General features: G+C 37.0%; 1 protein-coding gene and 1 pseudogene across 7 annotated transcripts in view; both read right to left on the bottom strand.

The window, feature by feature from the left end:
* CDC27 (cell division cycle 27) overlaps window positions 1-27,809 on the bottom strand; it is a 70,020-nt gene that overhangs the window by 11,911 nt on the left and 30,300 nt on the right. For 5 of the 7 annotated variants that reach the window (XR_005785980.1, XM_040460045.1, XM_040460047.1 and 2 more), the window contains 11 exons: window positions 25,807-25,904; window positions 24,913-25,067; window positions 24,603-24,814; window positions 23,508-23,622; window positions 20,944-21,059; window positions 14,131-14,230; window positions 12,939-13,146; window positions 12,559-12,731; window positions 9,345-9,497; window positions 7,655-7,863; window positions 2,680-2,797 (listed from right to left, as the gene is read on the bottom strand). Coding sequence is in view for 6 of the 7 variants with exons in the window: in XM_040460045.1 (XP_040315979.1) it covers window positions 2,680-2,797; window positions 7,655-7,863; window positions 9,345-9,497; window positions 12,559-12,731; window positions 12,939-13,146; window positions 14,131-14,230; window positions 20,944-21,059; window positions 23,508-23,622; window positions 24,603-24,814; window positions 24,913-25,067; window positions 25,807-25,904 (1,657 nt within the window). In the remaining variant the exon portion in view is untranslated. The remainder of the gene's footprint in view (window positions 1-2,679; window positions 2,798-7,654; window positions 7,864-9,344; window positions 9,498-12,558; window positions 12,732-12,938; window positions 13,147-14,130; window positions 14,231-20,943; window positions 21,060-23,507; window positions 23,623-24,602; window positions 24,815-24,912; window positions 25,068-25,806; window positions 25,905-27,809) is intronic. The other 2 variants (XM_040460046.1, XM_040460049.1) reach the window with 1 other exon arrangement.
* On the bottom strand, window positions 5,314-7,644 carry LOC121020150 (60 kDa heat shock protein, mitochondrial-like; annotated as a pseudogene).

The following is a 27,809-nucleotide window of genomic DNA, read 5'->3' as shown; positions in this document are numbered from 1 at the left end:
CGTCTCTGTTCTGATTTTTGAAAGATATCTTTTGAGGCGCCTGGGTGGCTCAGTCAGTTAGGCATCAGACTTTGGGTCAGGTCATGATCTCACAGTTTATTAGTTTGAGCCCTGTGTCAGGCTCTGTGCTGACAGCTCAGATTCTGGAGCCTGCTTCAAATTCTGTGTCTCCGTCTCTCTCTTCTGCTCCTCCCCTGCTGGTGCTCTGTCTCTCTCTCCCGCTCTCAAAAATAAATAAACGTTTAAAAAAAAAAAAAAAGGTATCTTTCTATGACAATATCTGTAACATTGACAGGTATGTGTTAGGGCTAGTATCATAGCCTATTATGAATTTTTTGACCTTTTTTTTTTTTTTTAAAAGAAAGATAGTAAAAGCCGGACTCCCTTAGGGCTTCGAACTGTGCATACAGAAGACAAGTGCAGTGAACACAACTTTCAGTCCCGTAGCCAGGATGAGGCCACTCCTCTCCATTCCACCAGATACTGCGCCTTTCCAACAAGTGTCACCCAGCGAGCCAACACTTGCTATTTTCCACCATGTGCTCTTCTACCTGCAGCACCAAACTAACTGGGTATGACTTTTTTTAGACAACTGATCAACTCCCAACCTGCTAAGTTATTTGAAATCTCTGTGCTGAGTTCATCAAATTGGTAATCTTTGCCTTCATCATTTTTCTATTTAGTCCACTGAGTCAGTTTTTGTGGTCAGTTGTTACCAGATCAAACAGGTCATGTAGACAGAGGGTACAAGTATTTTGGGGAATGCTGCCTGTTACCAAAATGTTGGAAAAAATTTATTTCAATATCTTTCAAATTTCAAAAAGTGCAGTGGATAGAATGCCTACTAAACGACTGTAAAATACTAAAATCTTCCATCAAGCAACGTGTAAAAAAAACCCAAAACATTCAGCCTATAAAATCCTCTGTGATTACACTTCACTGTCGTCTTAATGTGGTCCTTTTTCTTTTTCTTTTTGAGTGAGAGAGCACTTGCGATCAGGGGCGGGTGCAGAGAGAGAATCCCAAGCAGGCTCCCTGCTGTTGGCACAGAGCGCAAAGTGGGGCTCGAACCCACTAACTGTGAGATCATGACCTGAGCCGAGATCAAGAGTGAGACACTTAACTGACTGAGCCACCCAGGTGTCCCCATCTTAATATGTTCTTTGTATGTGCATATACATACACATATGTGTATACATGCATTATGTGATCTATGCAATAGAAATTACGGGAAGGGGCAGCTTTGGAGTATATATCCTGTAATTCTTTTATGGGAACAGGTGGCAGTGTTTACATAGCAGCACTTCATCTTCAGGCTTGTATTGGGTGCTGTTGCTTGCTATCTATGAAATGTGTCAAACAAGTTTAAAGTTAAGTGTGTTCTGAAGAAAGGTGTGAACAATAGTGTTCATGAGCTTTTAGAATGCTTTTCACTTTCAGTCCTTGTAATCCAGCTGTTTAGCAGCTAGAAGTAATTCAAATAATATGAGCATTATCTCCTGCTAAAAGTAACGTTTTCAAGTTTCCATGGCATATTATGATAGTAAACGTCTCAGTTTCAATAGTAAGTCTATGGGAGTCCCGTGAACTTCCTGAAATGTCTGTAGTAACTGTGAGTTATGTTGAATAAGTGTGGCACGAACAAAGTGTTTTATTGCACAGAGTTAAATAGTATGTTGCCTGACAAAGCTATTGCTATTTTATTACAACGTTACCTCTTGTTTTTATAAAATGTACCAAGATTTAATTGATAACTTTATTTTACAAGTAAACAAAAGTTTCTTTAAAAAAATGGTGATCCACATCACCTTTTAAGAATTTTAATTAGTGGGGGGCCTGGTGGCTCTGTTGGTTAAGCGTCCAATTTCAGCTCAGGTCATGATCTCACAGTTCATGGGTTTGAGCCCCACATTGGGATCTATGCTGACAGCTCAGAGCCTGGAGCCTGATTCAGATTCTGTGTCTTCCTCTTTCTGCCCCTCCCCTGCTCATGTTCTTTCTCTCTCTTTCAAAAAAATATATAAATATTAAAAAAAATTTTTAAAAGTAATTTTAATTAGTTCTGGGGTGCGTGGGTGGCTCAGTTGGTTAAGCATCCGACTCCTCATTTCGGCTCAGGTCATAATCTCATGGTTTAGAGGGTTCAACTGCCCCACTGGGCTCTGCGCACTGACTGCACAAGGCCTGCTTGGGATTCTCTCTGTCCCTTCCCTACTCACGCTTTCTCCCTCTCAAAATAAATGAATAAACTTAAAAAAAAAAATTAATTAGTTCTGACATACCTATGTCACTCAGAGGTTAAAACACAGGGAACCATTTGTCTTGAAATATTAATTACTGAATTTAGGAGCTATATTAATATGGAAAAGTACTTTCAAAATATGAAGTATCTCATGTGAGTCTTACAACAACCCTAAGAGGTAGGCAAGGTGGTATTACTTGTCATCCATAAAGTAAAAGCTCAGAGAAATGGACTTGCCCAAGGAATGAGGGTACTCCAGTGGTTTCTCTTTATGCCAAGGAAAAAGGTGATATTTTTGGCTCTAAAATAATCCATGATATTGTTCCAGGAATATGAAAAAAAATAACAAAGTCCTAATTCTCACCACAGCGATTAAGTCAATAACCAACACATTTCAAAAGGGAGATTAACTGAAAAATATTTAGAAAGCTACTTACTACTCCAATGTGGCAAAGTAAAACTGAACTTTGAGGGTTGATATCAAGTGCTTTCTGGAAATGCATTTCTGCAAGGCTGAATTTTTCTTGCTTGTAATAAATCATTCCTAAGCCATACCTGAAAGTATAAAATAAAATATAAATTTAGGGATATGAACTTTTGGCTGCTAATTTAATTCAACTTAATACAAGGGTGTATATGGAATCTGGCATTTTAATAAACTAAAGAAAAATACTGGTGGTGTCAGAGAAGGCAAAAACTATCAGTCATGATAAAAAAACCATCAAGACATTTTAGACAAGTCCCTTTTATAAGTAAAAACAATAAATCAAATTCAATCAATCAATCAAATAGAACTTTAGCAATGAAGAAAAAAGAAACTACATCCTTAAACCCATCATTACAATCTAGATTTAACACCTCATTTTCACTAAGTGGCTAATGATGTCTGTGCCAATTAACTTTGTTAAATTCTTTCATTTAATCCTAGAAGGAAACAAAGAGGTACTGTAATCACTCATATTTTCAAATAAAGAAACCAAGTTTAGAGAAGTTAAATAACTTGCCCACATTCATACAGCTAATAAGGATTCTAATCAGAGCCTTCCTTTATGATTCTAAACTCTAAACTCCTAGTAATGCTACTTCCATATTTTTGGTGCAAACGCACGTGTATCATTATAATTACATATGCATAGATAGCGTCATGTTCTGCTTCCCCTCTCACTCACTGTATCAAAAATACACTCCTACAGACTTCAAATTATAAATTTGGAAGGCTATGTAACAATATATTAAGTTGATATACAGGTATTTCTTCTGAATTTTCAAAACCTCAAATGAACATAATGTGACTGATATACATTAAGGAGACCTTTCTTGGCCACTACTAGATAATGATAATGAGGAATAAGCACCAAATTAATGAAATAAGAAAAAAGCACAATATGTTTTCTTACATTTGAGTGGCTTTGCTTACCATTATAATTGTGTTAGGGGTGAAGAAAAGTTATACAAAGCTCTGCACTAACGATGGTGATGGTAGAATAACAAAAGGACTATTTATTGTGGAGTTGGAATAATACATTTCCTTAGTGTTTCATTAGATACATAAAATTACCTAAATACCTCAACATTTAAATTCTTCCTGTGAAAGCTCACCAATCTGAATACTTCTTTTTTTCTAACTGAAACAATTATTTTTATAGCAATTTTTGGTATGGTATAGTTTCTTAAGAACACCATTATTGCGGGGCGCCTGGGTGGCTCAGTCGGTTAAGTGTCCGACTTTGGCTCAGGTCATGATCTCACAACTTGTGAGTTCAAGCCCCGCGTCGGGCTGTGTGCTGACAGCTCAGAGCCTGGAGCCTGCTTCAGATTCTGTGTCTCCCTCTCTCTCTGTCCCCCTTCCCTGCTCATGCTCTGTCTCAAAAATAAATAAAAACATTAAAAAAGAACACAATTATTGCAATATAGGGCAGACCCAAACATTTTAAAAACAACACGAGTCCTATTCAGAACTGAATTACTAAAATATTAGAGTGCTTTATGTGAAGACAAGGCAGTGTCAGCAAGCCTGACTGCTTAATATGTCAGCAGAAGCTAGCACCTGTCAGGCCATCTTTCAGGTAATGTGCCTAACTTAGAAATGAGACGTACTCCATTAAAAAGCATACATACACAAATAAAAAATGTTTTAGTAATATAGTGATTCATATTTAGTGACAGAATGAAAATTCAACTGCTATAATGATTACTTCAAAAGATACAAAAAAACGTTTGACATAAAAACTGTGGCAGAGTTATGATATCACAATTATACTTCTTGTTATTTAAATTGTCAGTCAAGAAAAATATAATAAAATGTCAGCAGTAGATACAGCATTGAGGCAGAAATAAGAACTTTTTCAATGCCTTCTTAGTTTGTTAACTATGTGAGCCAGCTAGTAACTTCCTACATAGAGACATCACTTAATAAACTGGAACACTAAATTCTAAATAAACCTAATGAACTCAACTAGTATCTAATAAACTAGAACACAGCCAAAGAGCAACTAGTGGAGAGTTTTCAATGTTTACTTTCTATGATCCAACAGGTGATTACACCAGTCCTCTCCACTTTCCCAGTTTCTATCCTTTTTTTTTTAACTTTAAACAAATTTTTATTACACAAAGGTTGTCACATAAATGGATATTTCTTTACTTTGTATACAATTATTCTTATTCTCCACGGAAAGACTGCTTCTTAACTTTTCATTTGGTGATAGCAAGCACTAAAATCCTGATTTTAACAAATAGTAGTAAAAATGCTGCAGTGATTTAAGTCAAAAGCAGTACATTGGCACATGGCTCTTACATTGTTATCGGGAATGTACAAACGTCTTATTTAAAAATACAGGGGCGCCTGGGTGGCGCAGTCGGTTAAGCGTCCGACTTCAGCCAGGTCACGATCTTGCGGTCCTTGAGTTCGAGCCCCGCGTCGGGCTCTGGGCTGATGGCTCAGAGCCTGGAGCCTGTTTCCGATTCTGTGTCTCCCTCTCTCTCTGCCCCTCCCCCGTTCATGCTCTGTCTCTCTCTGTCCCAAAAATAAATAAACGTTGAAAAAAAAAAAATTAAAAAAAAATAAATAAAAATACAAAATAAATTATCTGTGGGTATGGACAATGATGGCAGTAAACCATTATATGTTTGTCAACTGAAACCAGTAACTGATGATTATAGTGATTTTCTTAAACATCAGCCAGCCTTTTCTTCAGTCATTTCCTTCAACCGACTTCTCTGAAGCTCTTAAGCACTGCCTTCAGCTTCCTGTCACAGTTCATCAATCATGGTAAAGCGCTATTCTAGGAATTCGAACACGCCACCTCCCATACCACATCCCATTCCACCCATTCCAGGGTCTTTCTCTTCCTTAGCAATTTTGGGGACTCTGTTGTACTTAACAGAGAGGCCACTCCAGCAGCATCCAATAAAGCAGTTCTTAGTTGGATCAATGATTCCCTTTTCTACCATATTCACAACATCTCCAAGCATAGCATCATAACCAGCTTCTGAGGAACTCTGCATAATTTTCTCAACTATCAATGATTCTTCAACACCTGCATTCTCAGTAATGGTCATTGCAGGAATTTGGAGTGTTATCTTAATGATTTCTATACCGACTTTTTGATCTTCATTAGCTGGAGTTATTGGATCCAAGGCTGGAACGCACCAAAGCAGGGCACAACCCCCTTCCAGAACAATGCCTTCTTCAACAGCAGCTCGTGAAGCACTGAGGGCATCTGTGACTCTTTCTTTTCATTCACTTCAACATCACTTGTGCCACCAACCTTCAGCACAGCTACTCCATCTGAGAATTTTGCCAGACGTTCATTCAGCTTTTCCTTTTCATATTCTCTAGTTGTGATATCTAACTGCTCATTGATTTCTTGGGTACGTTTTTTCAATTTGAGCCCTGTCACCTTTTCCTTTTAAGAGCATGGCATCATCTTTGGTCACAATGACCTCTTCAGCTTTTCCTAAGTCGTGAGGCTGAACATCTTCAAGATTTAGAGTCACCCTTCTTCTCCGAACACTGCACCACCAGTAGCAATAGCCATATCTTTAAGCTGGTTCTTTCTTTTGTCACCAAAACCTGGAGTTTTGACGGCTACAACCTGAAGACCAACTTTTAGCCTATTCAAAACAAACGTACTCAGAGCTTCTCCACCAGCATCATCAGCAATTATGACCAAGGGCTTAAGGTGAGCATTGGCAATTTCAAGAGCAGGTACAATGGACTGAACACTAGAAATTTTCTCTTCACTTAACAGTACATAGGTATCTTGGAATTCACATTTCTGCCCTTTTGATGTATTAATCAAGTATGGAGAAATATAACCTTGATCAAATTTCATGCCTTCGATAATTTCCAATTCATCATTTAGTGGTTTTCCATCCTTTACTGTGATGACACCCTTTCTTCCAACCTTTTGCACTGCGTCGGAAATGATGTAGCCAGTTTGTCTCCATTTGTAGAAATGGTGGCAACCTGAGCAATTTCTTCAGGGGCTGTCACAGGTTTAGACTGCTTAAGTTCAGCAATTACAGCATCAACAACTAACATCACACCTCTCCTGATTTCCACTGGATTAGCACCTTTGCTAGCCTTCTCGAAGTCTTCCTCGGCAATAGAGCTTGCCAGGACAGCAGCAGTAGTGGTGCCACCTCCAGCCTCTTCGTTTGTGTTATTGGCAACGTCCTGAACAAGTTTAGTCCCGTATTTTTATATTTATCTTTTAAGTCAAGTGACTTTGCAGCGGTTACACCATCTGCTGTTACTGTGGGACTGCCCCAACTCTGTTCAATAATCACTATTCTTCCCTTTGGCCTCATGGTAACAGCTACAGCCATCGGCTAAAAGGTCTAACCTTAAAGCATTAAGGTTTGGGCATCTGCACCAAATTTTACATCTTTGGCATCGGCCTGAGTCAGATGAGGAGCCAGTGCCCTGGACGCTGGCCTGATTTGGCAAAGGACTGCAGGTAATCCAAGCATTTCTGAAGGGCAGTGGCGGCGCGTGCGGGTGATGAGGCAGGCTGTTGGAGGCGAGTGAGGGACAGAGTGCATGGCGCACATGGCAAAGAGACCGTGTCCCCTCCCTCCCAGTCAGTGTCTATCCTAATCACGATGTCAGTGTTCTAAGAAAAAGAAACAAATCAAGTAACAAAATCAATTACTTTCAAAAGGTTGGTAGGAGAAAAGGTTGAAACTGTAGAGTATAAGGATCTGGTATTCCGTCATCATTAGTTAATTTAAAAGTTTCTTAAATGTATACATTTCACATAAAAAATTTGGTTACTAGTTAGCAACCAGTATGTACTATTCTTAAGTATTAGTAACTAAGTTCATGACAATAGAGATTTCTAACAAGACAAATTACTGAGGATCAGTCCTATCAGCAGGACATTGTCTTTGCACTTCATCAGCACTTACCATGCATTGTAATGTCTCGGATTGACTCTGATAGCATTTCGAAAACAAGCTAATGCTTTGTCTAATTCTTCAGTTAACACAAACTCGTGCCCTAGTAGAGTATAGGCATAAGCATAATTTGGATCAACCTGGATAGCTCTCTGGAAGAATTTAATTGCAATATCATGTTCCCGTTGCAAACTGAAACAGTTCCCTGCAGCACACCAGGCCTTTAAAAAAATGGAAACAAAACACAAACGTATAGTTAAAATTTTGTTTCAGTTTTTCTAACAAAACCAAATTTATGACTAAAATCAATGTTTTTTAATAGATACGGTGGATCTTCATTGTTTAAGGATTTCATATTAGCGAATTTGTCTACTTGCTAAAATTTACAGTATTTGTTAAACCCAAATCAACATGGAGTATGTTAGTGGTCACTGTGGGCCCAACATATGAGTGGTCCAACAGGCACAGTCTCAGATGAGGTCAAAAAAGGCCACTCTAGGCCTCCCTGTTTCATCTCTCATAGAGAGAGGACAGCAAGTGGAGGGGCAGCTCAGTGCAAGAAACTCTGGCACTGGGGCCAGGTGGACAGTGAGAGACTCCCAACTCTAGCACCTTTGCAGGGAGGCCTCAGACAAATCACCTTAGTGAACACTTCTGAACCTCGTTTTCTCTTTTATAAAATAAAGAAAATAGAAATCTACCAGGATGAGTTGTTTTTACGATTTAAGAATATAATCTGGGGGTGCCCGGGTGGCTCAGGCGGTTAAGCGTCGACTCTTGGTTTCAGCTCAGATTATGATCTCATGTGAGATCAAGCCCCGAGTCCAACTCTGTGCTGACAGCCAGCTTGGGATTCTCTTTTTCTCTCCCTTTCTCTCTGCCCCTCCCTGACTTGTACTCTTTCTCTCAAAAATAAATAAACTTAAAAAAATATATATATATAAAACCTGTGTGAGGTGTGTGTGCCAGAAGCAATGGTTCAGTCTTTGCTAACTCAGTGTTCACAGAAACTACTGAACATAACTATCAAGAATAATGAGAACTGAACTTTTTTTTTTTTAATGTTTTATTTATTTTTGAGAGAGAGAGAGAGACAGAGCATGAGCAGGGAAAGGGCAGAGAGAGTGGTAGACACGGAATCTGAAGCAGGCTCCAGGCTCTGAGCTGTCAGTACAGAGCCCAACGCAGGGCTCGAACTCACAAACTATGAGATCGTGACCTGAGCCGAAGTCGGTTGCTTAACCCACTGAGCCACGCAGGCGCCCTGAATGATTTTAATTCTAAGCTTAAATATGTTACAAAAGTACCACTAACGATTCCTGACATGCAATGAAATAGTATTCTTACAGGACTGAAGCGTGTAAATGAATTGTGCCTGTGTCTTAAAATGACAATTAAAAGCACTATTTTAATTAGCACTTTTTCCAATCTGCATAATTTCTGCTTAATGAACACCAATTTTGCTGACAACAGCAATGTTCATGTAGCCAAATCTTGATTATTCTTGGATGAAATACATGCTCGTGAATCTGCACCACACACTCTAGGACTTTCTCTTCTCTGAATCCCTCTTGGTCTATAGAGAAGGATGCAAAAGTAAGTATGGATGATGCTAAATGGGGTCTGAATTATTTGCTTCATCCCCACGTGTCAAAGGTGATCAAAAGGCAACTACATAAGCCAAGTGTTTCAGTTAACATACCTCTGGTGAATTTTTATCCATGTCTGTTAAGTCTTTTGAAAGAACTGAAAGAGCAACATCTTTCTGAAGATGCCAAAGTGTTGTAGAGTAGATCTCCATGCCTTCGACTCTGTAATTCTCAATCCTTCTAACCTCGGAAAATATTCTTTCAGCCTGAAATAAGAAAAAAACTAGTTAAGGGGAAAGCAAGTTGATACCATTTACATACATACGGGGAGAATACCGGGTACTGTTCTCATAAGACCTAAATGCTGCCTTGTTTTAAGCGCTGATGTGAATTAGCCAAATTGAACAGCTTTGACAATAGGTCAAACTAGGTATATACAAATCATGGTAAAAAAGTAAGAACACAAATTGTGAAAGCAAATCTATGTTTCCACCAAACAGAGGAGAAATCTATACAAAATTACAATTTGCAAAGGATGAGTCAATTATTTAGTTCACAAAACACACATTTCTAAGTCTTAATAATGGCTTCACAGAATAACTCTCTCAGGAAAGGTGAAACAATAATGACTTCTGTAACACAAAACTACTTTTGCAGTGACTTCTATTGAGAGGTTGAGTTGAAAACTTTAGGGGAAGGGGCACCTGGGTGGCTCAGTCGGTTAAGCATCCGACTATAGCTCAGGTCATGATCTTGCAGTTTGTGAGTTTGAGCCCCATGTTGGGCTCTGTGCTGACAGCTCAGAGCCTGGAGCCCGCTTCGGATTCTGTATCTCCTTCTCTGCCCCTCCTCTGCTCGTGCCCTGTCTCTCTCTCTCAAAAATAAATAAACATTTAAAACAATTAAAATAACAACAACAACAACAACAACAACAACAAAACAAGCTGTCATGAAAGAAAGAAAGAAAGAAAGAAAGAAAGAAAGAAAGAAAGAAAGAAAGAAAGAAACTAACTAACTAACTGTAGGGGAAAACCAGGTTCAGTTGGCCACCAGCACTGAGGCATGTTGAGTACTGAGCACAACCTCCAAAGTTGTACCTGATGGGAAATGTAGTCCCAACCTAGTAATTCCCTTTTCTTTTGCAGACCTCTCCTGACTTTAGGGTCCCTCCTCTGCTAATTTTTTCCTCCCTACACTCACAGCCCTTAGAATTGTTTCTCTCACCTTGAAGCTTTGGGTTATACCAAACGAATTAGTGGTTCCCTAGTTTATTGATTCAAAAGTTCAAAATTCTGAAAGTCAAGTTTGGTTTAGAATAAAAAATATTGGGGCACCTAGGTGGCTCAGTGGGCTGAGCACAGACTTTGGCTCAGGTCATGATCTCATGGTTTGTGAGTTTGAGCCCTGCATCAGGCTCTGACAGCTCAGAGCCTGGATCCTGCTTCAGATTCTGCGTCTCCCTCTCTCTCTGCCCCTCCCCCGCTCACGCTCTGTCTCTCTCTCTCTCTCAAAAATAAATAAAAATGTTTTAAAAAATTTAAAACAAAGAATCAACAAGATTAGGAGTGTTCTTAATGAAATGAAGATGGCAGAAAATAAGAAAATTGGATTTATAAAACTAGGAACTCCAAGAAATGGCCATATACTATGTATAATTAGCTTAATGATTTGTAACTTCCCTGAAATACCTTAAAAGTTACACAGGTAAGTTTTTCAAATCGGCATTGGTTCTAAGAAGATGTACTTAACCACAAGTCAAATATGGGTTCTGCAAATCTTTTGGTTTAAAATTTTTCAGGATCTATTGCTTCCTCTGAAAAGTGTGGCATAGACCAAAAACAAAACCAACCGACCAACCAAACAAAAAAACCAAACTCATGAAATTAAGTTGAAACAAAGGCTTCTGTTAAGTATCTGTGTCACTGCTCTATAGTTAGAGGGAAACAATAAAAATTATGTATTTTAAAGTACCTGTGAAACAATAAATCAGAAATAATTTTGGAAAGGGCTTGCCAAACACAGTTCTTGTGTACCAGTAAAGGGCCATTACCCGAACATGGAACTTCTAGCAATGAATAAGGCTATGTGTCTACAACAACACTTTTCGCTTTACCATGCAAAAATACTCGAGGTGGTATCTTCTGCATTTATCCTCTACCTGGAAGAACAAACACTTCACCCTCAGGTCTTTGCATGGTTCATGACGGGAGGAGTGACCTTTCTCTAAGCACACTTTTTAGAAAATACCACCATGTTATTGCCCTGCGATCTTACCATGCCTCATTTTTTACTTCCTCTGACCTAGTGCTACCATCCTTATAGATTTATTGGCTTACAACCTGTCTCTCTTACTAGAATGCATGCTCTATAAAGGCAAGCAATTATTTGTCTAGCTATATTAGAGTCTAGAAGAGGCTAAGACATAACACGCACTGAATAAATAGAATTGAAAGAGAGCAAAAGTAACTTTATCATAAACTTTAAATAATTTGTATTAGAGAAATTTTAATTAATATATAGGTTTCTTAAAGTTGTTTTTTTATTTTTTTAAGTTTAGGGGTGAGGAGAGAAAATGCTCAGAAGATGAACTAGGGGGAAAATTTAAATTGGAAATTAGAATTTTCTTTGGCTTGATATTAATACTCTCCTTTTCTGGTATAAACAGACTAACTTAAGCAATGAATATAATTAAAAGGGTAAAAGTCTTGTGAAGGACATTGTGTCCTCGATTATATAAAATTTTCTTCATTGCACTTTTCAAGTTTATTAAATATATTAAATGCCAAAAATTCATCCCAGGAGGAACTCTGCATATAGTAGAAAAAAGTTTGATTATAAACATGTTACATGGTAATATAGATTTTCAGATCCAACTGAGTATGTACAAATATCCACATAAGAATATATGGTTGACTTGGACTCTCTACAAATCTATTTCTTTTTTTGTTTATTTTATTTTTGAGAGAGAGAGAGAGAGCGAGCGAGAATGAATGAGCAGGGGAGGGGCAGAGAGATGGAGACAGAACCCAAACCAGGCTCCAGGCTCTGAGCACAGAGCTCATTGTAGGGCTTGAACTCAAGAGCAGTGAGATCATGACCCGAGCTGAAGTCAGACACTTAACCAACTGAGCCACCCAGGCTCCCCTCTACAAATTTATTTCAAGCAATCCCCCCAAATTTAAATTACTCCTTAAACACAAGAAAAAATCTGACTATTTATAAATTACAAATGCTCAGAAAATAAAGACATTACATAATAAATATTGACCTTTTAGGTCTAGCTGTCTCAAACATAGGCATCTTAATGAAATTTAAATTATCTCTTACCTGCATGTACTCTGACAGTTCAAAATAGGCCCTTCCAATTTGGCACAGTACCCAACCAGTATTGTAGTGGTGAGAAGGTAGGTGGCTCAAGATATATATAGCTTCTCTGCAGTTGTATGAGCACAGAGCTAAATAACCTTTCCCCATTTCACGAAGAAGGCTCATCAAACCTTCTAGGAGAAAACAATATAGTAAACAAAGGAGAAAAACACAGTAAAATAGTTTGGTTTTCTAGAAAGGCTAAATACAAAATAATTTATTAAAAATCCCAACCTCTATCTGGAAAAAAATGGAAGGTACTTTAATGAACATAAAAAAAAATTACTTAAAATAAGTGAATAAAATAAAATACAAAGCAAACATTAAGCATTGACACAGACCTGCTGCTGCTTTCTGCAGATTAAATGCCTGGATCTGAGGTGTGATTGTGGAGATTTTCCCTTCTGAAATGATGGAAGAGTCCAATTTTGTAATTTCCAGGCTATCATTTAAGTTAGGTTGAGTTATTCCTCCTTTGTTAGTTTTACTTTTAGTTTTTCTGTTTGGGATTTTAGGTGGAAACTTCATTTTTAACTTTTTGCTATTCTCCTGTAAAAAAGAGGAAAATTCCACACTTATTAAACTCATGTATTTTAGATTTCCCGATCCTTTCTCAAGTAGTAGACACAAAATAAATGTTCAGTCTTGAATGGTCTATATTTTTCTCAGAAAAGATTTATAAATCAAACATTTTCAAAGTCATTTAACTTTAAATGCAGCAATTCTGAAAATAAATTGTATTAATATATTAGTATGTAAGGTAAATCTGCATTAAGTGTTGCTCTTTTCTGAAAGTGTATCAGTTTCATTTATTACTTAAAAATTAGAAAATAAATGAATGCAATACTACCTAATTGTCTCAGAGTATTATAGCTAATAAGTCATAAAATTGTTGATTTGTTCATGTCAGAGTTAAAAATTGTCCATATTTGTCGATGGACCAAGAAAACTTACCAAGGGCGTAATGAGGCCCTCCAATTGTGCAAAAAAAACAAAGGACATGTGTTATAGTATCTGACATAACCATAGCACACCATCAAATCCAGAAGACTGGAATTGGTTTAATACTATCAACTAAACTATGTTCTTACTTGGATTTCATCAGTTTTTACATGATGAAATCATGTACTTCTTTTTTCTTTCTTTTTGGTGTGATAAGTCTATGAAATTTTGTCATATGTATGATTTGTGTAATCAACCACGACAGTAAGGATACAGGACTGTCCAACCATTACACAAAGAAATCCTTTGGGTTATACCCCGTAGTCACATTGTCCCTCAAGTCCTAACTCCTAAAAACCACTGATCTGCTTCCCATCACAATAATTTTGTCTTTAGAACAATGTTTTAGAATATTTATTGAAGGACCAAGAAAATTTACAAATGTTATAGACAGCTTTCCCAATCAAAAAAATATTAAAAAAATTTAAATAGTCTCTGAATTTATTCATTAGAGATGGGAGTCATCAATGAACTGAAATTTAAGAGAGGGATGTGTTAAGGAAATGTGACATACAGAAATCTTTAAATTACCTTGGTTGTAGAGCTGTCACTAGTAAAGAGTCGCGAACTTCTTCGAGGCAGTGCGTTTGGGGGAGACGTGATAGTGGGGCTCAATACCTGAGGTGTTGTACTAAAAAAAAATGAGGAAAAGTAGACATTAAAAAAAAAACCCAGCTATGACCAGTAACTATGGATTCGATTCAGATGCATTACAAAATATTCATTCATGTTTGCACTCTAGTTTGGTGAGTTTGGTCAGTCTGTCATCCCTCTATGAAAACTCAGGATTTAAAACCTGTGTTACCATAAAATGATGATGATTATACGACCAGTCTTCACTCTATCCGAAACTGCTAATTTGAACTTAAAACAATCCACATAAAAATTCTGGGTCAATAAATGATAAACACATCTATAAACTAATTCTTTCTAGCCTTCATTTGCAACTATACCAAGCTAGAGAAAAAAGAGAGTTGGACAGGGACGGTCTAAATGTGGGATATCTGCCAATAAATAAATACCATTGTAACAACTGATACTTGAGAAATAATTTCCCTATAAATTCAAACAACCACATCAAGGTTTATTTTGTTTAGAACAAAGGAATCTAACAACTGCTTGGGCATTTTTTTTTCTTTTTTTACTTTAAAGGCAAACCCTAAGATACAAGGATTCTATTCTTCAAAAGTAAGCAAACTTAGGGGCGCCTGGGTGGTTCAGCTGTTGAGCATCCAACTCCCGATTTCGGCTCAGGTCGTGATCTCACAGTTGTGGGATCAAGCCCTGAGCTGGGTTCCAGGCTGGCTGGGCTCACGCTGGCGTGGAGCCTGCTTAAGATCCTCTCCTCCTCTCTCTCTCCCTCTGTCCCTCCCTCACATGTGTGTTCACGCTCTCAAAAAAAAAAACGTGAGCAAACTTAAAACCTGGAGTTATCTGAGAGTGGGTAAGTCTACGGGCTTAATGGTTTACAATTTATGGGAAATACCACTAAGTTACCTGGATTTGAGTCAAAGAGGCTTTGGAGAATAAAAGAGATACTGACCAGTGAGTAAAGAAAGCCCACGTGGTCCTTAACCCTTTCAAAAGACAGAATCTCAATGTAGGGATTTCAGCAAAGGATGTCATTTAGGTTGATGAATTAATTTTATTTTATGATAATTTCTTTTAATTAAGATTATTTTTTAGAGCAGTTTAAAGTGATAGCAGGGGCTCCTGGGTAGCTCAGCTGGTTAAGCATTGGACTCTTGACTTGGCTCAGGTCACGATCTCATGGTTTGTGAGTTTGAGCCCTGTATCAGGCTTGTGCTGTCAGTGTGGAGCCTGCTTGGAATTCTGTCTCTCCCTCTTTTTGACTCTTCCCTGCTCACACACTCTCTCTCTCAAAATAAATAAATAAACTAATAACAACAACAAAAAAGGTTCACAGCAAAAGTGAGGGGAAGTTACAGAGAGAGCTGCCATATACTCCCAAGTCCCCACACATGCATAGTCTCCCCCACTATCAACATCCCCCACCAGACTGCTACATTTGTTACAGGTGATGAGCCTACACTGACATTCTATAAAGTCCATAGTTTATCACAGAGTTCACTCCTGGTTTTGTTCATTCTATAGGTATGCACAAAGGTATAATGACATGTATCTATCCATCATGGTATCTATCATACAGAATATTGTCATTGCCCTAACCTCTGGGGTCTGCCTCTTCATCCCTCCCCCTCCAACTCCTGGCAACTACTGATCTTTTTATTGTCTCCATAGTTCTGTCTTTTCCAGAAACCAATCCATTTTTAAAAGTACAATATTCTTTATTTGAACAACTATGTGTCATTTACATTACAAATGTGAATTATATGTTGTCAATACTATTACCTAACTATAGAAGAGTTTGTCTGAGAAGTGGGAGGGAATAGTTTGATCCATGGAGCCGTTTATAGGGAGGACAATGCTGAGAAAAAAGCTGAGACTTCTTAAATGCCACAAAAAGTTGTATAACATAACTCTTGTGGGGGTAGAAGTAAAAACAATAGTAAGAGGATTCTGGGGCTAGGAGTCTGAAGAAGACAAACTCTTCCTCTATTATAATTTTCATTAGGGTTCTGTTAGCTCCAAAGGGCAATTTGACAAAAGAAAACAATGTTCAAAGTCTGACAGGCATCAGAAAAATGAAGCAGGATACTGTGTGAGTTTTGAAACATTGGTCACAGCATGTGAAATATACATATCTCTTTATAACTTGCATCTGTTTAACTAGGAGCTTGAGAAGGAAAAGAATGTGCTCTAGAATCAAGACTGTTGAGGTGTGAGATCAAGTTCTATCACTTATTACCTATGTCATTATGTACCACTTATATTAAAACACTTTTTAAAAAAGCTTTTGTAAATAGTATCATTTTATGGCTCTGTAATAAAATCGGAAATATCCTACCAGTTATAAAAAGATGCCTTGGAAAGATTATAAAAATGATTTTTATAGGTTAATATAGAGAAAACGGTATGTAAAATTTTGGGGCAATTTAGCTAAGAGAACTAGGCTATTCTAATCATTTCTAAAAAAACAACTTTCTAAAAAAAGAACAGACTTCCACCGCCAATTGTAATGAAACCCTATGGACCAGATTTACTCTCCCATCTTAAACAACTGTAACACCGAACAAAAGATATGAAACAATGTTTTTCAGACATTGGACAGCAAGCACATATGCCTGAGGAAGAGTCCTGAGGACACGGTGCTGGGAAAGGGAACACAAATAGAACTCAGGGTCTCCCTGTGCAGAGAAGAAAATGCTGAGACTTCTGGGTAGTGAAGGCAACTAGAATATGCAGGGCAGAGTACTAGAAAGGGGAGAGCTGCAAAGAGGGAGAGCTTCAAAGATCTGCAGGAAGTTTTCCTAGAATCCTCAGCTGAAAACTGAGTAGTGCAACTGTGTGTTATAATAAGGTACGTTATAATAAAGAATTCATTTGGTCTTTGTCTTGGATTCGTGAGAAGAAGCTTCTAAATTCTTTAAATTTCCCAAGTGATAGGAGTGTCTGTTATTTATGGCAGGTCTCTGAATTTATGCTAATGAAATGACTCATGATGGGGCCCTAGACAGTTTTGGGATACTGGGCTGCCCATGCTGAAAAGACCAACCACTGGTTAGAGGGTTAAAGCTTTGAGCTAAGTGTTAACAGCCTGGTCTCTAGGAAGGGGAGGGTGGCTAGGGATTAAGTTAAATCACATGGCCAATGATACAATCTATCATGCCCATGTGATGAACCCCAATAAAAACTCTATCAAAGCTCAGTGCAACTTCCAGGTTGGCAAACACACTGATGTGCTGGTGAGGGGACATATCTTGATTCCACAGGGAAAGGACTTAGAAGCACTGTGTTCAGGACCCTCCCAGACCTCAGTCTTACTTGTCTGGTCCTGACTGGTATCAGGCTGTAAGTAGAGAACTTTCCTAAATTCTGTGAATTGTTCTAGCAAATTACTAAGCCTGAGAGAGTAACGAGAACCCTCAAATTTGTAGCTAGTTGGTCAGAAGTGAAGGTGACCCAGGAAGCCCCTGAATTTGCAGCAGGCAAGTCAATGAGGTTTGATAAGTCTTGTTGGGACTATGATCTTATTAGCCTGCAGAGTCTATACTAAGTCTGGGTGATTAGTACCAGAACTTACTACAGTATTACAGTGAGGAAAACTACCTGAATCTAGAGAAAGAACTACTGGAAAGGAGCTGGCAGAACCATTCTTGGAGCTCACCCTGGGCTTGGAGTAGCCCATATTTTCAATAGCTAGAATTAAGAAACCTCACACTCAACAGGTCATTGAGTAGATACTCAAAGGATACTGCCTCAATAGCGAAGCATAATTAGTCCAGACTCAAGGCCACTCTTGTCGTACCTAACAAAACTTAAAAATCAAGACCTAAAGGAACAAACTGTTAACAAGTAACTACATCGCAGAACAAAACAGAAGTACTTAAAAGAAAATAAAATAGTCTAGCACTCAACAATGTAAAATTTCCAATAAAAAAAAAAAACTAGGCATACAAAGATGCAGGAAAATATAACTTATATTGAACAGAGAAAAAAAAATCAATAAAAAACAGACCCAGAAATAACATAGTAAAATAGTAGACAAAAATCATTAAAAAAGCTATTATAGATATATTCCATATGCTCAAAAAGGTAGAAGAAAGAATAGGCATGTTAAAGGAGGGAAGCAAATCAAACTTCTAGAGATGAAAAATAGGATATCTGAGATTAAAAATATCTATACATACTGGATGGGATTAACAGCAGACCAGACGCTGCAGAAGAAAACATCGGTAAGTTGAAGACACAGCAATAACCACTATCCAAAATGAAACAGAGGAAAAAGACTAGAAATGAAAATGAACACAAAACTGAGCTGTGGGGACAACTTAACAGTCTAATACACATACATTTGGTGTCCTAGAAGGAGAGAGGGGAACATGACCAGAAAAAATATTAGAAGAAATAATGGCCAAAAATTAGCTAAATTTGATAAAAACTATGAACTCACAGATCAAGCAGCTCTCGATCTCTGGCCAAGAAAGAAGAAAACTACGCTAGAGCACATCACAACCAAATGACTTAAAAATCAGTGATAAAAAGAAAATCATAAAACAGAAAAAAAGAGATAGATTACATATAGAGGAACAAAAATGAGAATGAGAGCAGACTTGTCAGAAACAACACAAGCTAGAAGTCAGCAGAACATCTTTAAAGAAAAAACTGCAAACGAGAATTCTATATCCAGTGAAAATTTATTTCAAAAACAAAAACAAAGGTAAAGTAAAAATTTTTTTCTAGATGTACAAAAGCTGAAAAATTCATTACTGGCAGACTTGGACTATAAGAAATTTTAGTCTTTCAAGATGAAGGAAAAGAATACCAAATTGAAGTTTGGACCTACAGAAAGAGGACCAGAAATAGTAAATATGTGGGTAAATATAAAATAGATTTCTTTTTCTTATTTAAAAAAATTTCTATAGAAGATAAGTATTTAAAGGAGAAACCACAACAATGCACTGTGGAGTTTATACACATGTAGAAGCAAAATATATGCCAACAATAGTATAAAGATGTGGAGAAGAGCATGAAAACATACTGTTATAAGGTATATGATGTATATGAAGTGGTACAACATTACTTGAAAATAGACTTTAAGTTAAAGTGTATACTCTAAATACTAAAACAGCCTCTAAAAAGACAAAATAAAGAGTAATTGTTAATAAGACAATGTTATGGGTTGAACTGTTTTCCCAAAGAATATGTTGAAGCCCTAACCCCCCAGTACCTGTGATTGTGACTTATTTGGATTTGGGTCCTTGTAGATGTAATCAAGTTAAGATGAGGCCATTAGGGTGAGCTCTAATTCAGTATGACTGATGCCCTTATAAGAAGAGGGAAATTTGGATACAAAGGCACACAGGGAAGATGGCCATGTAAAGACAGAGGCAGATACTGGGTTATGCCCCCACAAACTAAGGAATGCCTGAGGCTACCAGAAGCTGGACAATATAAGAAAGGATCTTCCCTTGAAGGCGTCGGAGGAAGTATGGCCCTGTGAGCACCGTGACTTTGGATTATAGCTTCCGTGACCGTGAGTGAATGCATTTCTGTAGTCTTAAGTGACCTAGTTTGTAATACTTTGTTATGGCAGCTGTAGGAAACTAATACAATAAATGAGACAAAATGGAATCAATAATACAAAAAAAAAAAAAAAAAAAACAAACCATAACTCATACAAAATCATTAATAGTTGCTTATTAAAGTTAGTGTATTTGTTTAGCTTGAAGTGAAATGTATTATTCAGTAAATTACGTTTCCATATTCTTTAGGATTAGCATCTACTCAGCCTCTATCATGTTGTTCTGCAGGAGGCCTCAGGCTCCTTCTCATGATCGAGCCCAGGCAATCACTGTCATCTGTCTGTAAGTTGGCTCTCATGATAAGATTACCATCCTGGCATTTCAGAAATATTGAGGCCTTTTATATAGTCAAGGTATATGCACGTGAGTGTCTGTTTTAAGTCTTATAGTACACATTCACTATTTTAGAAGACAGAGCCGTACTCTTTTAAAACACTAGCTATGATTTATTTTTGAGTGCTTGAACAGGAAAAGAAATCCTATTTAACACCATTTCTGTGTGGAAATGGATTCATTATTTAAAGGTTTACCAAAAGATGATCTGTATACAGAAGTGCATAATAGGGGAAGAGGAGAATGAAATCTATTGTACTTGACCAACAAAGGTCATTTAATAAGAAGAAAATTATTTTGGAGGAGTGTTCAGAATATCAACTAGGGGCACCTTGGTGGCTCAGTGGGTTGAGCATTGGACTTCTGCTGGGGTCTTGATCTTGCGGTTCATGAGTTCGAGCCTCACAATGGGCTCATTGCTGACTGCGCAGAGCCTGCCTCAGATCCTCTGTCCCCACTTCTCTTTCTGCCTCTCCCCTGCACTCTTTCACTGTATAAAAAAATAAGCCTTTAAAAAAATACTCAATTAAAAATTATACTAGTCTTTTCAGTAAGTTTGAAACTTTTTTCTTCCTTCCTTCCTTCCTCTTTTTAAAGATCTTATTTTTAAGTAAGCTTTACACCCAATGTGGGGCTTGAACTTACAACCCCAAGATCAAGAGTCTAATGCTCTACCGACTGAGCCAGCCAGGTGCCCCTAGAAATTTCTAGTATGACATATTCAAAACTTGTAAGAGTCATTCTAGAATCTCAGGGAGGGTCAAAACCTGCCTAAAGGGAATAAAGTCATGTTTTATAGCAAGAAAAGCCAAATAATATCAAATAATGACACCACAATAAATACCTTGTTTGTGGGCCAGAACTTTGTGTTTGTGCAACAAGAATTGGAGTTACCTCTCGACTATTTCCGCTCTGTGAGAAGACAGACTTTGTTCCAGTTTGGCCGATTCTGGCAACAGACTGTAAAACACAAAAAGTCCAAGGTTTGTGAATTATAAATTGCACTGAAAATGATAAAAGACACCACGATGCTCCCATCTACATTTTCCCAGTGCAAGATTTCATAATACATACTGTCATCTGAAAACACAAATTAATGTCACAAATTAATGTCAATTAATATAGTAGGATTAACATCAAACTATTTCCTCACCTTAACATCAATATTTTTCTTTATTCTATCTTTTCATTTTTCACTTTAGTTTTTAAAGAAAGGCTCAAACTTCCTGAAAAAATTCCTAAAAAGCCAATTATTACATGTTCTCTAGGTGGAGCTAAGTGTTAACAAGAATTTTAAGACAGCTACTACTCTTAAGATTTATGAACATAAAAAATAACAATACAGGGAAGATTTTATAATCCTTCTTTGACACTTAGTAAAAACATTCCACAGTAGTCCAAAGGAATAAATTAAAAAAAAAAAAATCATCTCATTATTTCCCACATTCTAAGTATATTGCTCTTAGAATTAACATTTCTTCCTGGTGTGTTCAATTTTTCATTAATTGGTCTCTATTCCCATGGAGGAGGAAAAAAACTTGCTTGCCTCTTCTGTCTCTAATTTATCACCTTTCTTCTATTAATTTTCAACACTTGGCTTCTTTATAAAATGCTCTGTGACTGTTGCATCAGTGGATATTTTTAATTTTTTTTTACTACCAGATAATTTTCTTCCAAATTTACTATTACTTTGATAGGCATTGGACATAATTCTCAAAGTGTACATTATAATTAATAACTAATAACTTTCTCACCAGATAGGAAAGCCTTATTTTTGGCCTTTCCTGTATTCAACATCACTGATCATGGCCTCCTTTTTGAGACTGTATAACTTCCAAAATAGTATGGTGTCTTGATTATTTGTCCTATCACTTCATTTGCTGCCCTCTTCTTTCCACTGTTTTTAATTAAATATGCTGTGTTCCTTCTCTACCCTCTTTTCCTAGGAGAGCCTGGCTATTTTAATAGCTTTAACTACTATTTCCATCACCAGGCCATATTCTTTCCTCTATGACTAACTATCCAGTAAATATTTTCATCTCCTCTACCCCCGCCTCAAAATAAAACTTTACAATCCTTCCTCCTCTTCCTTCCCCAAGTTGGGAACTCTACATTCACCCAAGGGACAAAACTTAGTCAACTCCGGACCTTCCTTATTTAACAAAGGTGTACTATGTACTGCATACAATATTCAGTTTGATATTTTTAGTTGATACTACGTGCAGACCTACAAGTACAGCTTTCCTAGGAATGTCTTGTAAGAGCAAGGGCAGAAGAGGGTAAGACAGCAGGTGGCTTTATCTTTTGGGCAATGAAATCGCCTACCCATCACTAACTGTCCTTAATGGTTTTGGCCTACTTCGCCCGATATGCTAATTACCATCGGACTATGCCTCCCTGTAATTATAATAAACTAACTTCCACAATTATACTTCACTCCTATAACGATGCAATGGCGGGTAGTTGTCAACTCTTAAAAATGAGATTTAAAGTAATCCAACACATTAAGTACTTTGCAGCCCCTTTTTTACTATTCTTGGAGTTTCTATTATTACTCATTAAGGAACTATTATAGAAACAAAACTTTACAGACTCTAAGGAGTATTTGGAGTAAAAAAACAAGAATAAACATGTCTCTAGGAGGGTAAAGGGGCTGTATCAGTCACATACTAGTATGACTTATTTAGCTCCATTTCTTAAACATCTATTGAGCATGGCAATAGGCATTTTAAATATATAACCTAATTTAATTCTCACAGAAGGTAACTCTGTACCATAGATGTTTGAAACAAATGGCACTTTGACCTCTACTGCCATAGATCTATATAAGAGAACATTATTTAAAAAGTCTCAAAACTTGTAGTATTTACTATGAGGTTAAGGATACTGTCAAGTATTTTTCATTTTACTATACATTTACTATAAATTTACTATACATCCAAGAGAATCCACCATAAAAACTTTATTTTCAGAAACAGCTGGCTTTATACAAGTCAATGTTTTTCATGTTAATAATAGTACAATTAAAAGACAAATACAGTGGTGGGGACAAGTAAAACAATGGCAAGTATAGTTTCTGTTATTTATATTCAAAGGATAGAAACCTTTTTATTTTTGTTTAAAAATGGGGACATGAAAAGTACAAATCTGAGTCTTTATTTACCTACATGCTGAAATAAACTATTCTTGTGAGTTATGATCTTACACAGTCAAAGACCAATCAGCTTTGTATCTCCTGCTATAACCAGCAGCCTATGACAGTGATGACCTTCTTTCACATTTAGGTCAACAACTCTAAGGCAACAGTAAACTTATACAGTTAGATTCTCTCTGAGATTGCCTTTAACAGACTAGAATTTTAAACAAATTTCTTTCATCAGCATCAAAATTACTTTACACGGAAAATACCTTTTTTGAAGGGGCTCCAGTAGATGGCACGTCAATTACAGAAGATGTATTAGTGTAGTTTTGTAAATAGGATCCATCTCCAGGACTTGGGGTTTCTAATGGCAAAATCCCAAAACTGAGAAGAGGTTGAAATCAAGGTGTCAAAAAGTCATCAAGGCATATATAAAGCAGCAGTATACTTAAATTAGAAGGTCTAAAAGGAAGAGAATGGCAAATCAGTCTTGGGGGCAGTGAGGATCTGAGGGGCAGATTTAAAATAAGCTGTGAATGTAGACTATTCCACCCACCATAACTAAAATTAAAAAAGAAAAAAAAAATCAAACAAGGAACTAAATTGAGCAGCAACTACTGATCTCAGGAGATTTATTGGAAATAAAGAAGAACAACTTTGTAAAAGTGAAGATCCAAATGACCAAATTATTTCAAATTCCTGGACTTTATGGGATTTAAACGACACTGTTACAGAGAGAGTGTCTCTAGAGATGCTGAATCCACACATGGATTCAGTGAGCTGTTAATGTCACGGTCATGCTGTTTTAGTTAGCTCTCCGGCCCCGGGACCCAATTCCTAGCATCAGTTCTAGCACAGAATTTTTAATTTTGATACTTTGGGATATGTATCCTCTGGGCTGGATTCCTATATTTACACACATATACATATACGTCTAATAATTTTGACAAAATACTTCCTATTGATACATGTCAATTCTTCTGTGGTTTGGAAAACAGTACTTTAACAGTAACCACTGCTACCGCTCTGATGAGATCATAAGCATTCCAACATTCCAAAAGGTTCACTGCGATTCACTGACACACAGCCAAAAAGACAGTATCTTTTAACGCATACACTAGCTGAAGAAGGCATATTTAAGGGTTTTAAATTTTCCAATATTTAACATTAAATTTTTATCACAGGTATTATATTTTTAACTTCATTTTCTGAAAACAGAATAGGTCTATTACTGACTTACTAAATGCTTCTATTTCCATAGAAATTTAGAAGTTGCTGTTCATATTAATTTATATTACTAATATGAATTATTACAAATCATTTAATATTATAGCACATTTTAAAGTATTTTTTGTTTGTCTTACCTTGGGGTTAATGGGCTAAGAGCAGCTGGTCCTCCTAATAAGCTTCGACCAGTTTTTGGTTTATTTTGAACCTGTTTAGATAATATGGAAGTTCCTGTTCCAAGAGGGACAGTATCTGGTGAAATTACAGCTGAATCAATATAAGACACTGAGGAATCTGTATTCAAGGAGTACTTTGAATTGGAAGATTCTAAATTCAGTCTGTTTAATTCCTGAAACAGAAAATTTCCACCATGTCATTTATGATACATTTAGTTCATTCTTTTTTGTTTTCCATAATATTTGAACACTAGGATAGGATTATACTTACAATTGTGTCCTGGGGTGTTTCTGTAAGAACGGTCTCGGGTTGTCTATGAGATAAACTATGATTAGATACTAGTGTTGTGCAAGAGCTGGGCAGACAGTTGCTAAAGTTCTGTAAAGATGTTAATTTAAATGTTTGGTCAGGATCTGGCTTTTCACCTATGAAGGGAAAAAAAAAAATGTATGCCTCTGAGGAAATGACAATTAATCTTTTTAAGTATGCACATATCAGTGGAAATAAGGCCTCACCCAGAGTTTTAAAGTTCTCCTGTTTCAGCTAATCAAATTTACTTCCCCAAAGCCCACCTATCAAGTTATTACAAAAATTTTCACATAAAGCTGTAAATTTAGGAAATAAACTATAATAACACTATTTTAAATATAATAAATCATAGGAAAATGCAGATTTCTGTGCTTTTTTAAAGCAGAAAGCAACTAGATCTCATTTTGCTCCAGGTAAGGAGTGATGGTGCAGAACTGAAACCCAACAGACATTACAGTCAAGTTAGAAGCACTGCCATGGATATGTCCACGAGGTTTTAAAATGACCCTCATGCATTCTAGAGCACACATACTAAGACACTCTTCCCCCATGTTGTCCAGGTCTTATTTACATAACAGTTTCTGCTCCAGGAATTCTATTAGTTTCTTTCCTTATCCAGAAAGCTATTTTGCCTAGTGTTATACTCACAATACAACCCATTCTAGAGGACACAAGGCCACATCAGTCCTTAAACATGATTCTATTACCTTATTTCTTGTTCTCAATTTAACAGCTGTTAGCTTGGAAAAATGTTTTTCTTGTGAATAATTTGTATCACTCTCCAAGAATTAAGGAGCTGAGACAAAAAAGAAGAGGAAGCGGGGAACCCTCCCCTAGTCACCTCTACAAACCTACCTATTTCACATAATGATTCAAAGGGGGACCAGAGGAAAGGATTTAAACTAAGGCTCTTTTGGTAACATTCTGATCCTTTGGCAAGCCGATCTGTCTTGCTGTAAAGACAAACACATATATTAGACAAGCTGCACAACCCAAAACATCATAAAGAATTTTTTGGTACAAAAAATTAGGTAACTCCTATATGTGTATTTGTACACACACATACAAGTTCTGAGAGTACTCTTCTTGACACATTCCCTAAATTACTAATTTCCCCTTCTCACCACTCTCTAATCTATTATTTGGGGCAGTTCGAGTCAAAAGTCTGGTGAAAGCAAGCAGAACATGAATTGAACAGAATGCTAGCAAAATCAATTATCATTGCCTTCTTGAGTATTAGAATTGCTTTTAATTTGCTGTCAGAATCTAGAATTACTTAAGGCGATATGGACAATATCCAAATATTTCAGTCTTATTCTTAATTTTTAATGTAATATCCCAATGGTAATTTTGAAAGTGACTTAAATGCTTTAAATATAGTATATTTAAATGATCGGGCTTTCTAATGAAGTGGAGGTGGTAGCTCTTTAAAAAAAAATTTTTTTTTAAACATTTTATTTTTAAGTAATCTCTGTACCCAAAGGAGGGCTTGAACTCACAACCCTGAGATCAAGAGTTGCATGTTCTGCCAACTGAGCCAGCCAGGTACCCCGAGGTGGTAGCTCTTAATGGAAAAAAATGTTCTAAAGAATTGGGGTGAAAAAATTATCAGATGGTACTGGGAAGAAACAGTTAATCTAACTGACTTACCACCAGTTGTGTCCTAAACAGAAGTCTCATGAGCTATTATAGACAAAAAGATCAATAAGCTGTCTACCAAAATACTGGAGTTAAAAAAGATATCTTAACAAGCTACAGCTGCAAAACCACAACAGCTATGTATCCAGATTACTGGGTGCAATTTTGGTCACAAGACAGGCAAATGATGGCTGAAATGAAAAGCCAGTCTTTGGAGTAGAGTTTTCCCCCACTAGATGTTTAACCTTTAATATTTATAATGAATAAAAATAACCCATCCTTATCCTTTTTTAAAAAAAATATACTGTTTTAAGTTTATGAGAGAGGGAGACCATGAGTGGGGAAGAGGCAGAGACAGACAGAGAGAGAGAATCCTAAGCAGGTTCCATACTGAAAGCACAGAGCCCAACAGGGGCTTGAACTCATGAACTGTGAGATCGTGATCTGAGCCAAAGTTGGATGTTCAACTAACAGCCACCCAGGCACCTCCCTCATTCTTTTAAAGAAGGGGAAAACCCTTCTTCATGGTTAGGGGCTGATTCAACTCTACCTTCAAAACTTTTATATTTTTAAATGTTTATTTATTTTGAGAGAGAGCGTGCATGCATGCACATGTGTGTATGAGTGGGGGAGGGAGAAAGAGGGAGAGAGAATCCCAAGTGGGCTCCACACTGTCAGCACAGAGCTGGAAACAGGGCTCGATCCCACAAACTGTGAGATCCTGACCAAGCCGAATCAGGAGTCTGATGCTTAACTGACTGAGCCACCCAGGCGCCCAGCTCCTCTAAAACTTTTATTAATCTCGTTTAAAATTTTTTTTTAATGTTTATTTAGAGAGAGTACATGAGGGGGGAGAGGCAGAGAGAGAGAGAGAGAGAGAGAGAGAGAGAGAGAGAATCCAAAGGAAGCTCTGCGGTATCAATGCACAGCCCATCATGGGGCTTGATCTCATGAACTGTGAGATTATAACCTGAGCTGAAATCAAGAGTTGGACACTCAACCAAGAGAGGCACCCAGGCACCCCTAAAATAATTAGTAATACATAATAGTATTTTTGTGATTTTAATACTTTATTTTGTTTTATTAAACTTTATTTTAAAATAATTTTAGACTCACATACAAGTTGAAAAAAAATAAGAGTTCCCATGTACCCTACATCCAACTTCCCTCAATGACAACATCTGATACAACCATAGCACAATTATCAAAACTGGGAAATT

Source organism: Herpailurus yagouaroundi, unplaced genomic scaffold (genome assembly GCF_014898765.1).
Source record: "Herpailurus yagouaroundi ecotype Mexico unplaced genomic scaffold, PumYag 247, whole genome shotgun sequence".
Lineage (NCBI taxonomy): Eukaryota > Metazoa > Chordata > Mammalia > Carnivora > Felidae > Herpailurus > Herpailurus yagouaroundi.
This window is presented reverse-complemented; position numbering and strand designations above follow the sequence as displayed.